This window comes from Peromyscus eremicus, chromosome 9 (assembly GCF_949786415.1).
Source record: "Peromyscus eremicus chromosome 9, PerEre_H2_v1, whole genome shotgun sequence".
Lineage (NCBI taxonomy): Eukaryota > Metazoa > Chordata > Mammalia > Rodentia > Cricetidae > Peromyscus > Peromyscus eremicus.
Window position 1 is genome coordinate 107,486,371 of NC_081425.1, and position 14,636 is coordinate 107,501,006.

At 45.0% G+C, this 14,636-nt stretch overlaps 1 protein-coding gene across 13 annotated transcripts in view; it reads left to right on the plus strand.

The window, feature by feature from the left end:
- The window catches only part of Cadps (calcium dependent secretion activator), a 456,343-nt gene that overhangs the window by 101,945 nt on the left and 339,762 nt on the right, over window positions 1-14,636 (plus strand). For all 13 annotated transcript variants that reach the window (XM_059274214.1, XM_059274212.1, XM_059274215.1 and 10 more), the window contains one exon: window positions 10,775-11,107. In XM_059274214.1, coding sequence (XP_059130197.1) covers window positions 10,775-11,107 — 333 coding nt within the window. The remainder of the gene's footprint in view (window positions 1-10,774; window positions 11,108-14,636) is intronic.

Below are 14,636 nucleotides of genomic sequence, written 5' to 3' on the forward strand. Positions count from 1 at the left end.
ATCTTGAGTACACATCTCAAGTAACTTTACCACTGGACCTCTGGGGTTTTCTCAGCAAACAGGACTTGCAGTTCCATGAGAACTTTTATAAGTATTGTTTTTCCAAGCACATACTGCCTATCATGTGTGCATCACTAGGATATGACCATAACACACCCTCTAATGGGCAATATTTTCTTGATGTGTAGGTTTTCCAATGTGATTACTTAGTCATTGCCAAGCATTTCACTTTATAGAGTGGTTTGTCAACGTGAACCACATAAAAGTGATCTGGATTTGTAATCCTATGCCCAAGGTGGCTTATTCGTTGTCACAATAGATGACAACCCTTGCTGGAGTCTAGCTTCAGCAGGTCAGAGAAACTGAAGACGTGGGGAGTAGGCAACTATTAAACACACTGAGGGGGCAAAACTTAATCCTCTCTGTCTTTATTTTTCTCTTAAGCCTTTTATACCACCTAAGGAAAAAATCTCTACACAAGCAGAAAATCATCTCACAACCACAAGCTACATATTTTTCCACAAACAAATTAACATCTTTACACGGGAAGAAATCACATTATGATGACAAGTTACATGTTTTCCTTAGACGCCCCCACGTAGTTAAACATCTTCCTTTGTCCTCGTGTTTCCACCATAACATGTCATCTTAATGATATTTCATCCGGTCCCCTGTGCTGGCACGCACTGTCTGCTGTTTCAATGTAGCCAATTCCTGTCCTTCATCTACTCCACAAAACCTTAAACAAGTGTTCTAGCCGACCGTCTATCTTTCTTTCTTCGTTACACACAACAGGTCATTTAATTTCCTTTCACAACTTTGTTTTTAAAGGTGCACACTGAAGGCCGTGATTGATTCTGTAAGCTACACGACCAAGGAACTCAGGCTTAACCTTGGGTGTAGGGACATAATTGCTCTCTTTGATCATTAGCCTGTTTCTCCACAGGTAGAATTCATGGGTCTATAATGCATCGAACTTCCTTTTATTTTTGTTAGTTTCCACCATGGCAGCAGCACACCTCTGCTGCTGAAGCAGTTACATCATCACCTGTCGCCAGGAGCCTTTCCGCTGTCAGCTGTGACACGTGCACCCTTTAAAAGTGCCCGCCCCGGCTCAGCTCGCTCTGTTGCTCCTCTTTTGACTCCTCTCTCTCTTGTTTCTCTTGTCTTTCTTGCCTCTTCCCTGTTCTCTCTCTCTCTCTCTCTCTCTCTCTCTCTCTCTCTCTCTCTCTCTGCCTTTCTCATGTCCCCACTCCGAGACTGCCTTTCGCTCGCTCTTTCACTCGCTCCCTCCCCCAATGAACGGCTTGCACTAACTCTGTGGCACAAGGAATGTTTGCTGAGTGGCACACCTTGGCAGGGCCCACTGAAAGGTACCCACTATCGCCTTTCTTTTCTTTTTTTTTTTTTCATTACAGTTTTCATTTTCCATCCTTGGCAAATCTCACATCTCTAAGCATCATGCTCTATAAAAATCATCTTCATTGTGATCTGCACATTACCTGCACAATGAGGAGTGGGGTTTTCCCACGCAACAATCACACTGCACTAGATGCGGTGGGATTCTTTCACATAGTAATCACACCATGACAAACACAGTGGGAACAGGACATCACAAGCAGGAGAAGGCCCAGCAGAAGCAAGGGGCATTCTGGAGACAGCTGTGTTAGCCAGTGAGCTGCACTCCATAAGCTCCATTGCTGTTCTTCCAACATGGCCACCGCCAAACCCGAAGAAACCAGTTCACAAACATTCACAGTATGGGGCACCATGCCATCGTTAATGCACAATAATCATGACAAACTGTGAAATAAATATGAAGAAACTTTACACAATCCTTTCCTTATGGGGTTACTTCATGTGTGTTCTCTCCACGCTCCTTCCCCCTCCCCTTCTCCCCTCCTCCCCTCCTCCTCTCCTCCCTCTCCGGAGTTAGGTCACTGTTCAGTGCATGCAGCCAGCCCACCAGTGGATCCCATCCATGTGCTTTCAATATAATTGACACCTTGGTTCAGAGCCTGGGATATTGCAACACTCTTTCCCACTTCGAGAATTTTTCTCCTATCATGGAGAGAGTTGAACAAGTATTGAGCTCTTATAAGCAACGTACTGTTCCTTGGCTTGCTAGGCAGTATTCACTAATAAGTTTAGAACCATAGATTCATTTGATGCACCATGTTCTTAATGGGGTTTCTGTATGGGGCTATTCTGGAAGTTGAGGTTGCTTTTATGTATGTCCCAATTGAAACCCTTCCTTTTAAATGTTACAAGTACCAACTACTATTGCCAGTGATCGTCCATCTTGTAGCTTTATTTTGAATGATACAAGTCTTCAGTTGTAGAAATGAAGTTTGGAATCTCATTCATGTATGGCTTTGAATAGCTTGAATATATCTAACAAAATATTTCGCATCGAAACTGCCTGGAAATGAAATTGATCCTCTCTTTTCCCCAAATTCTGAAAGCCAGTGGGAGAGTAACGAGAGAACACCGTCAGAACAGGCAGCCCCTCCTCGTGTTTATGCTCATCTGCTGGAGTTTATAAATCTGTATATTATAAATCCTAATTAGGATGCTCATTTGACTAATGATGCAAATTAAAAGAAAGTGTCATTTCTATTAATTAAATTTGAAGATTAATCAGCAGCATGCTAATGAGTCTTTGGAAGTTATGATATCTATAGAGATTTTTTTTTTCCTTGGTAGTGGCTAGTTTTGTATGAAAGAGTCCCATATGGTTCTGGTTAAGAATACAGGGATGGAGAATGCTTGAATCTTTCCTGTTAGGATTTCAGTAGCATAGGAAAGAATGTAGGGATTAGAGATCCAGCTGCTGTCTTCATTATTTAGGCTTTAGTGAGCCTTAGATTCAAGTTTCTGGAAAGTCTAATCCACTGAAGCGGAGGTAAGAGATCAGGATTAGTATTGTGCCTGCTGGACCTCCCTGGAAGGGGGTGGGGCACCCCTTCCTCCCTTCCCTTCTCCCCTGGGCTGCAGAGAAGCTGGTACCTCTTCTCCACCCTACTCAAAGATCCTTGTGCACCCCTCTTAACCTTCACCTCTGCCAGGACTTTGTGTTGAAGATGACCTGCAGCTAGCTTAAACTGGTTTCAACCTAAAGGAGATTTTTCTCAAGAAACAAAATTCCAGGGTTAGGGCTAGCCTTAGCCATGGTTGCATTCAGAGATGCCAATAGTGTGCATTCTCCCTCCATCCTTCTGATTTTCTGCGTATAGGGGGCACTAGGATGTCCCACCAGTTCAGTAACCCCAGGCACAAAGGGGACACACTTCTTTCCTGAAAACTCCAGCAAAGGCCCAGGAACTTTTTCACAGTGGGTGGGGTTGAACTAACCTGGCTATAGGGCTCAAGACCAGGGCCGCCTCTGGAACCCGAGTTTAGGTCCAGCCTGTTTCAAAGTACAGTGGTTTCCCAGTGAAGAATTAGGAGTTATTACTGTCTTTTTGTCAGAGCTGTGGGGCTGTATTCTCAGCAGAAGAAACTGCCCCGATGAACCTCCCTTCAACTCCACTGTCACTCAACACTTGCCCATCCCCCATGCTTTCTTCTTTCTGTCCTCCCTTGCTTATCTTTTCTTTCTCCCACTCTCCTGCTCTCTGTGTCTCTGTCTTTCTCTGTCTCTGTCTCTCACTTCCTCTCCCACACACTTTCTCTCTCTCTTCCTCTCTCCCTCCCTCTCCCTCATCTCCATCTCTCTCTCTCTCCCCTATGTTTTCAAGTACACACCGGTGCATATGTACATGTGCGTGCGCGCGCACACACACACACACACACACACACACACACACACACACACACCCTCTACCCCACCATGCCATTTCACCCTACCAATCACAATGGCATGACATTTTAAAGAACTCGTCCTCAAAGATTTTGAGAGTACTACAGTAGACAAGCCAGTTATTGTTTGCTGGGGGATGAATTGTCTACATACTACAGTAGTAAAGAGCCATTATGGGGAAAGGAAAGGGGCTGGGAAGCACTGTCCTTCATCCACTCATGTGCGAATCCAGCCCCCTCTGGCCCAAACCAGCCATCAGTGGACACAAGGGGAAAGGGGAAGGGGCACAGACAGAGCCCAAGCTTTCTAGTGGCTGTACAGAGCACACACACACACATTTAGTTTGTTCCTTTCTAGTGGCTGTACAGAGCACACACACACACATTTAGTTTGTTCCTTTCTAGTGGCTGTACAGAGCACACACACACACATTTAGTTTGTTCCTTTCTATTGGCCCTGATTGCCAGGAAAAATCAAATCCTTTCATCCCTTGAATTATGCCTATGAGGTCTGAGGGCTACAGTATATTCTCTCAGGTACAATCCAGTCATTGTATCCTTTTCACATCCACATGGTCCTCAGGCCAGCTGTGAAGGCACTATCATGATGCCCAGATTTTTAGATAAATGTCTCATAAGTTTGAACCTCCATTTCTTCATCTACAAAAGTGCTTCCTCGTGTGTGTGTGTGTGTGTGTGTGTGTGTGTGTGTGTGTATGCATGCATATGATAGTTTCATTTTATTTTATTTTATTTTATTATCAAGCTTTAGTCTCAGTCATGTTGGGATACTTTACTTTTTAAATTTTTATTTATTTAGTGTCTGTGTGTGTGCACATGTGTGTATGTGCATGTGTGTATACTCATGCCACAGTGCACATGGAGCTGTCAGAGGACAACTTATAAGGAGCCTGTTCTCTCCTTCCACATTTTTTTTTGAGGCAGGGTCTCTCTTGTTGCTTCTGCTATGGATTTTTGTGTGAGTTCAAGGGATTGGATGTCTGACTTGTGCTGTGAATGCCTGTACCTTCTGGGCCATCTCCTAGGCCAAGAATAATTTACTTTTTTAAAAGAGGAAAAGATCTGCTGTAACCTCAGTCTGCCAGCCTGAAAGTGGGAGCTTACACAACCTCCCCATGTAACAGGCACATCTGTTAGGTGTGAATGTGTTCATTTATAAAACAATCTGGAGGTTGCTTAGCAATCACACAGGAAGCCTGGGCTAATGATGGACCTCATGTATCTGCATACCTTCCACCTCTCATTGAGGCCTGTCTGGGAGACGACAGAGGACTAGGGAAGGTCTATGGATGTCCTGGATAGAACTGTTCCTGCGCTTGAAGTGGCATATCACAGCCACTAAGAAAGGAAAACAAAAACAAAGAATGCAAAGAGATCCAGTAGTACATAAGCTGATGCCAGCCTGGGCCTCACTCCTTTGTTGATGACTAAGAAACCAGGGAACTTAGTCTCTAGGTAGTGTCCTCTGTCTCTGGCTGTCATACCTCCTTCTGACATTCCATTTCTCCCTACTTCCTCAATCCTCAGCCTCTTTCCCACACTGATGTACTCATGTCTCCTGCAGGGACTGAAGTCACATCTACTTCTAAATTGATAGATCACTTCCCTTTTCATAGTCCTCTTGGCCCTATCCTCATCAAAGATGGAAGACTGGATTGCCTTCATGTGCTGGCTAAAAACAATGAGGTCAAGGGGAGTTAACTGACTTAAAGTCCACAGTGGGTTTAACATATACTGAGTGACTACTCTATTCAAGGAAGGGACCAGAAGAAGTGGCATTCCAGAATGTAGTGTTATTATCCTGTCTGCTCCTGGCTATAGCTCCCATAGAATGTTAGTCCTAGCTCACTTTTCTGGAGGCCCACACATGTGTCTGCCAACTCCCCTTTTCCCCTCTTACCCAGATATAATCTGGCTAGTCAGCAGGTTTCTGCTGGAAAAATGTGCTGTTCTCATCAGGGCACTCCAACAACTATGTATCAGCCATCAGCTGTGTGGTAGGTACAAAAAACTAATTTACAAACAAAACAAGGAGTCTGTAAGATGGCTTAGTTGATAAAACATTTCCATACAAGTAATGATAAGAGTTTGGATCCTTAGGACCATGTAGAAAAGACGTGTATAGTAGCATATGACTGCAATCACAGTACTTCTAGGACAAGATGGGAGATAGAGAAAGGAGAATCCCCAGAAACTCATGGGTCAGCTTGCCTGGTGTAGGCAGCAGTGAACCAGAGAACTTGTCTCAAACAAGGTGGCAAGCAAGGAATACCACCTAAGGTTGTCTTCTGACCTCTTTATGTAGCACTTATGAGTACACACACACACACACACACACACACACACACACACACACACACACACAGAGGTGGAGTTAAGAACGAAGAGTAAAAGAGAAAATGTAATACTCTCTTCCCCAAACTTAGAATCTACCTTGAGATTCAAACATTTGCCAAATAGTCATAAAGTCAGGATGGATGGAAGCTGCCGAAGGGCTCCGGGAAAACGAATGCGATGCTGAGTTTAGTCGGCATCTTTGGTCTGTGGGACACTGGCATGGACAGCTGGGGCTGGGGGAGCATGGCTCCATTTTTGAATACTTCTAAACTTCTGTGGTCATTACAGCTAAGAACAGATATGGAGGCCCTCTCATTTATCCACCACTGCTCTTTACTTGTCCTCTGGAAGGACCTCTCAGCTGGCTCCTCCCACTCTTGTGCTGTGTCCCAATTTACAACCATCAGTGTTTCTCTGGTGCCCTTAAAATGCACCAGTGGCTGTCATGCCCCTGCCCTGGCTCTGGATATGTAGTTGTTCTTGTCCATCTCATGCCAGCACTCCCCAACACCTCATTACCATGGCCTACACTCAATTCTCTGTGTCTCAGACACTTGGCATTGTTACACAAATCATTCGTTCAGTCTGAAATACCTGTGTCCTCTCTTTTCTTCTGTCTTTTGCTCACATGCACTGCCATCTCAGAGCTGTTTACTTCTGGAAGGTTTTCATGATCACCATAGACTCCCATATAGGCACCCATGACTTCTGGGTTCTCCTTGACCACCAGAGACTCCACATAGGCACCCCTGACTGCTGGGTCCTCCTTGACCATCAGAGACTCCCACATAGGCACCCCTGACTGTTGGGTTCTCCTTGACCACCAGAGACACCCACATAGGCACCCCTACCTTCTGGGTTCTCCTTTACCACCATAGACTCCCATACAGGCACCCCTGACTGCTGGACTCTATGCTGTCAGTGATCATTCCAATTGTGATTATTTGGTATGAGATTATTAGGGTGACTTCTGTTGCCCCCGTGAGTGCTCAGTCTGTGCCTTTCTACTATTGTACCCCAGTACATAATACAGTGTGTCCTATAGTAAGCACGAAAAAAAAAAAAAAAGAATAAAATGGCCCATGAAGACATTGAAGCTAGAAGGATAATACGAAGACCTCATAATTCAATTTTCTCAGCCTACAGATGTGAAACTGGGAAATCAGAGAGAGGGTGATTTATCCCAGGTGACACAGCATCTTGGTTTTGCATCCTCACCCATAATGCTGCATTATCATCCTAAAGATGCCTCAACTTGCTTTACAACATTACTATTCTTCTGTGTATGTATACATGTTCTCTCTCTCTCTCTCTCTCTCTCTCTCTCTCTCTCTCTCTCTCTCTCTCTCTCTCTCCCTGTGTGTGTGTATGTGTGTGTGTGTGTGTGTGTGTGTGTGTGTGTGTGTATGCACACATGTGTGCACATGCACATTGGAGATTGACATTAACCTCAGGTGTTTTCCTCATTACCTCTCCAACTTATTTCTTGAAACATGATCTCTCATTGAATACAGAACTTGTACATTTGGCCAGGCTGGCTGGCCGACCAGTGAGCTTCAGGGCTCCCCTATCTTCACCTCACCAGTGCTGGGATTATAGTCCACATCACCATGCCCAGATCTTTTACATGGCTGCTAGGGATCAGACTCAAGTCCTCATGCTTGCCCACCAAGTGCTCATGGACTGAGCCACCTCTCCAGCCCCTGACTGTGTGCCCACCAAGTGCTCATGGACTGAGCCATCTCTCCAGCCCCTGACTGTGTGCCCACCAAGTGCTCATGTACTGAGCCATCTCTCCAGCCCCTGACTGCGTGCCCACCAAGTGCTCATGGATTGAACCACCTCTCCAGCCCCTGACTGTGTGCCCACCAAGTGCTCATGGACTGAGCCATCTCTCCAGCCCCTGACTGTGTGCCCACCAAGTGCTCATGGACTGAGCCATCTCTCCAGCCCCTGACTGCGTGCCCACCAAGTGCTCATGGACTGAGCCATCTCTCCAGCCCCTGACTGTGTGCCCACCAAGTGCTCATGGACTGAGCCACCTCTCCAGCCCCTGACTGTGTGCCCACCAAGTGCTCATGGACTGAGCCACCTCTCCAGCCCCTGACTGTGTGCCCACCAAGTGCTCATGGACTGAGCCATCTCTCCAGCCCCTGACTGTGTGCCCACCAAGTGCTCATGGACTGAGCCATCTCTCCAGCCCCTGACTGTGTGCCCACCAAGTGCTCATGGACTGAGCCACCTCTCCAGCCCCTGACTGTGTGCCCACCAAGTGCTCATGGACTGAGCCATCTCTCCAGCACCCTATTCCTTGAGACCTAGGCCTGAGACTTATAACATGTCAGGTTAAGCAAATCCTCATTAAGCAGAGCAGGTTCCCATGTGAACTCTGTAGCTCCTGAAAGCTGTATCAGACCTGAAACATATTTGAAATATTTCCTCTAGTTGACTTTAAAGTTAACTCTCAAATATAGCTGAGCTCCGGGTCCTAGGCAGCCAAAACATGCCAGGAAGACAAACCCTCAGCCCTCTTTTCTAAATCACTGCATTAAGTCAACAATAGATGGAGGCCACATTGCTTAACAGTTTTTCACCCAGTATGATGCTGTTCTAACGCACAAGGCCGCCTCCTTTCCACCAAGCCCCTAGGTGATACCCTCAGAGCCTACGAGGCAAGTGCTGGCATCTGGCCAGGGATGAATGTTTGCGCATCCTCTGGAGGACCTTTGTGCACCTTCTGGAGCGTGACCAGGACACAGCTCCAGAGTGTCAGTTATTTTTCCTCTCTGTGAATATGAAGCGGTAGCAGCAGTACCTTGTAGTACACTCCGTAACTGTGTGTGAGCTTGTGTGAGCTTCCAAGTGTGGGCAGTGGAGCAAGAGAAAACTAGTGAGTGGCAGCCTCCCAGGACTCAGGTAGCAAAGCCGGTGTCCTCTACTTAGTGGAGGAGACCCGAAGGGAAGGAGAAGCAGAGTGAAAGAAGAGACCACATGGAGACTGAGGAGATAGTTTAAATGGTAAAAAGTACTTGCTGGACAAGCATGAGAACCTGACTTCAAATCCTCAGAATCCACAGCAAAAGCTGACTATAGTTGTGCATGCTTCTGTAACCTCACTCACTAAAGGGATGTGAAAACAACAGGAATACTGGGCTTGCCGGCTGCCGGCCGAACTCCAGGTTAAGTGAGAGAAATATGGTGGAAAGTGATCAAGCAGGCCACTGACTATCCTCCCAGGCTCTAAGTATGCACCAGTGTGGGTGTTCATGCATGCATGTGCATGTACACCACTCTCTCCCCCACTCTTCCTCTCTCTCCTTATCACCGTGTGTCTGTGACCAGACACTATAATCAGGCCGGGAGAGTTATGATGGGCAAGTCACACCCCTCTGTGGAGTCTTGGATTCCCATCTACACTCAGGTCATATGTGACTGAGGACAGCTATAAAGGCTGCCCAGTTCGGATTCATAAACTTACTGAAAACATTATGAATTTGAGGAAGTTTTTTTTCTTTGGGGAACTTGACTGTACAGTTCTTGAACATTGATTGGCCTATGATAACTTCCTGTCACAATGGCAGAAGGCTGGACATACCTTCCAGAGTAGACTGAACCTAACAGCTACAGTATTTTTAGCTCATTTTCAGAGTACCATATGCTATCCAGAGACTGGAGATAATTTGAGGAGCATGTATAAACTCCTTGCGCACTAGAATTGCATGTCAGTCAAGGAGACAGAAAATTAGCACATATTTTCCTGATACTTAATTCCAGTTACAATAAGTATCCTTTAGAGCATAAACGAGAAGCATGTAATGATTAACATTTAAGTGCTGTATGCTAGATACTTAATGACAATAATAAGAACCCCTGTGGCATTTAGGGATCCAGGCACCGTTATAAGTGCTCTTTTCAAAATGACTCATTTAATTAAAACACCTATATAGAGTTGATTATTTCCCCAGTTTATAGATAGGAACACTAACGTTCTGAAGAGGTTCACAGCACCGTTTGCACAGCCACTGAGCAGCAGCGTTAGGGAAGCCCTGCCCAGTCTAAGTGCGGCCTATGCTTTCTATGCACCTGTCATGAGCGCAATCCTTACGGCCCACGGGGTAAGCTCTGTATTTCTCCCTTCTGTTGTAGTCTCAATTTCCACAGCTTTATTTAGACTGAAGGTATTAAATGAAAAATCCTGGAGTTAAGCAATTCACACACTTTAAATAGTTCTTATTATAATGTATTGCTGGAATTGTTTTCTCGCTGGAATTGGTGCTAGTCTTTTTCAGACTTATAGATTAAACTTTATCAAAGTCTCCAAGTAGAACAAACAACAGAGCAAGTAAAGTGCACTAACATCTGTGGTTTCAGACATCCAGTGAGGGTCTTGGGACACACCCCTCCCATAAGGGGAGCTACTGTATTATTTTACTCTTGCTTTAAGATTTGGGTATGAAAAAAAGCATACAAGGGACTTGTTTGAAATCACACAGCAAGGACCCAGTCAGTGGAAAATGGCCACGCTGGTGCATTCCGTGGTATATGTGGAGGATGCAGTCCAGGGCACTGGCACCTTCATGGCTGACCCCATCCGTCTTGGTCCTCTCTTGCTCAGGTGTTCCTCAAGAGCGACCGCGTGGCCCGCATGGTGCAGAGCGGTGGCTGCTCAGCCAATGACTCGCGGGAGGTCTTCAAGAAACACATTGAGAAGAGGGTGCGCAGCCTGCCTGAGATCGATGGGCTCAGCAAGGAGACCGTGCTGAGCTCCTGGATGGCCAAGTTTGATGCCATCTACCGTGGTGAGGAGGACCCCAGGAAGCAACAAGCCCGGATGACAGCCAGTGCAGCTTCTGAGTTGATTCTGAGCAAAGAACAGCTCTATGAGATGTTCCAAAACATTCTTGGTATCAAGAAGTTTGAGCATCAACTCCTGTATAATGCCTGTCAGGTAGGTGCCTCTTCCTTGGGCCTAGAACTATGGGTCAGCAGAGCCCATTAAGAATTTTTATGGGCCACTTCTTGATGGGAAAAGATTAAAAATCATATTTTATAAGTGTGCTGATAAAAGATTGACTTTATTGAAGAGTAGATTATAATTGTGGTTTTATCAGATGTTAAAAGACACTGAAACATTTATGTGAGCCCTTAAGCTCATAGATCCTACGACTGGCCTCATTGTGGCTGAGCAGTAAGTAGGCCCTACAAGAACGGTGCAGCCTTGTATAAAAAAGAGCTAACAATCAACAGTATGATTTTATACAAAGATAGTTCTGCTTTAAAGTGGGTAGTGTGTGCAGAATGAGACATTCCTGTGTCTCTAGCTAAGAAGAGAGCTAGACATAAAGCCTGGGTATCCAGAGTGATTGACACAGAAATCCTGCTCAGGTTTGAGTTGAACCATAGTCCAATTCATCATGAGTCTCTGAGTGCATCAGCGTGAGAGCTGGACCTTTGATTCTGCTCAGTACTACCCCCACATAGGCCTGTATTTCCCCTGGATGAAGGCTTGGAGAACAAACTATGGGAGATTATGGTTTTCTACACACCCTTCTGGTGCTATCTACTCCCTCAGCAAATATTCATTGAGTTTACTTCACATGGCTTTGAACTATTCTGTGTGTGACACATAAGAGCATGTTTTAAATGCACATTCCAGCTACCTCCCTAGAGAGTTTCAACCTGGGGCCAGCCTAGGAATTTGAATTTCAAACAAGGACATCCCTTTCTGGTAACTGTGTTGTCCATTCCCCTTTAAGAGCTGTCAGAATCCTTCAACCTTGCTCTTGTTCCCCTGGGTCAACTCTAGGCCCTGCAGCAGGCTAAGCGGAAACACAAATGGATTGGCCAGGAGCGGCCAGTGCTCAAACTCACAGAGACTGAGGAAACTCTCTTTGACCTCTCACTGGCTTTGAGGCCTTCGGGTTTTGTGACCCTCTCTCCACACTGATTTGAAATTATACAGAGTTAAGTGTTGATTGGACCTTATGATGGTATGCACTTCATGTGGTAAGAGTTAAAGAACACTCCCATTTTAAAGTTTTCATTACCTATCGCTAGGTCAAAATGGTACTCTAAAAGCAACCATGCACTTAGCCCCGTTTTTTATGGGCAGAAGGATGGAAGCAGTAGAGAGTTGATGGTGCTTATCTTTAGAAGGAAGCATCAGGCTTGGTTTTTATATTTCCCGTTTGTGCTTTTCTACATTTCTAAACTTTTTGTCTTAAGCATATATTTGTTTTATAGATAGAAACAAATAACAAAATCTCAGCAAATAAGTAGTGAAAACACCTGGGAGGGAGAAAATGACCTTCTGAACCATTTCCTAGTCTTCAGCTGTTAACACTTAGTCTTCATGCCTTTGCCGTTTCCAAGGTTTGCCTAGGACTATTTGTATGTCTTACTATACCTACTCAAATTCACTTTCTCTCTTAGCTCACCCTTACCTGCATGTGAAATCCCAACTTTGATGTACTAGCTTTTCTTTTTTAAAAACACACTCATTAAAGTGAAACACGGCTATTAAAATAGAAACCCATCACTACTAAGCCCTCTTAGATCATTTCACAGAACTGAGGGCTTGCCTGAGCAGCCAGTGCTCTGACGTATTGAGAGTGGGGGCGGTCTCTAATGCCACTCCCTCAGTAATGCAACACTGACCAGCGCAGCTTTCCCTACTGTATGCCTGAGCTGGCGGCAAAGGATAGATAGCATTTACCCTCTCTCCCCACTGCCTGGTAGGATGCCTCGACCGGCCAGAGAGGGTGTTGGACTTCCCTGAGCCCTGTAACCAAGAGTCACACATGAAAGATCCATACCCCCTCTTTCTCAGAGTGCACTCCACTTTGCAAAACACTGCCAGTTCACAAGAGCCAGGATATGGAATTGAGTTGATTTCATCCTCAACCCAGTGACACTTTTTATTGTTTAGTTATACATTTTCTATGCCTTTGTGTCCTTACAAGACAAGCAATTCCTAGGTGCTTCCAAAGCAGAAAGTGTACATAGCATTTTCCTCTTGTGCACAGCGCTTCTGAGGGAAAGCTGTAATCTGTTTTCAGGAGCTGGGGTTTTGTTTGTTTGTTTGTTTGGTTTTGGTTTTTTTGTTTGTTTTTGTTTTTGCAAATTTCAGTCATGTCCCTCTCTGAAAAGCTGCCAGTGACTGCCAATCTCCTCTCAAAGGAGAGGTAGAATTTATGAAAGAGCGATTATATCAGTTCTGAACCAGCTGTCTGTTATAACACAAGCTGTCTATCAAAACACAAGAAGAAAGTGAGGAGCCATCCCAATAGTCTCTCTATTTACATATAGAAGTGTTTAATGATCCATTTTGTGTGAGAATGTTTGGACTGACCTCGGAAGAAGTTGCTCATACCCCACCTAAAATCCATTGGAAACTATTGACAACTCATTATGATGTCCGTATTGCTTTCATTTTTCATAGTGCTGGGGAAGCACCTGCCTGATCATTTGCATTGAATTCCTACACTAAGTCACAAGCCTAAGGTGATCTCTCTGAGATCCATTGTGTCATCTAAGAAATGAAACAAAGACTGTCCTGCTCCCCCTACATGAAATCCAAGGCTGTTGCTGGTCACAATGACACAGTAAGGAAAGTGTTTTGGAGATACAGTCACTCTCCCCTTTCCCTCATTTGTTATCTATCTTCTGCCCATTTGATCAATCATTTGCTATACTTGTAATGTGTTTAACATTACAAGTCATTCTTAATTACATCATTCTAAAGTGTGTGAACATTTCTCTTGGAAAGCACATTGCAGTCTTGGGAGATGGCTCCCTACAAACAATGCTTCCTACAGAAGCATGCAAACTAACGCCAGCATCAGCGTAAAGGAAAGCATGATGGCATGCAATTATAGCTCCAGCCCTGGGCCGGTGGAGACAGGAGGATCCCTGGGGCTCACTGACAAACCAGTCTAACATAAGTTTTGATTCCCAAGTCCTAATGAGAGACCTTATCTCAACCAAGAAGGTAGATAGCACCTGAGGAACAACACCAAGTTTACCTCTGATGTCCATATGCATATGGACATACTCACACAAACATGCACCCACAAACCCTCAAGCATACATATGCTTACTCTCTCTCCCTCTCTCCCTCTTTCTCACACACATGCACACTCACTCTCTCTTGCACATGCACACACATTCTCTCTCATTCACACACACTCATTCACACACACACACACACACACACACACACACACACACACACACACCTGTTCACACAGCAAGAAGGAAAATACCATAGAGTTATGTGCTTAAGTGTTGGAAAGAAGCAATGGTACACTCTTACAAGGGCACTGATGTTGAAGGGATATGGATGAGTAGGAAAGATGTTTCCTCTGGTTTCAGTTCTGATTTCTGAAAAGTGCCATACTGATCATATGTTAACACAGAACCATCAGTAGCATGCTTCTGACCTTCTCCGGAGCCATCATCTATGCCCAATAGGCAGT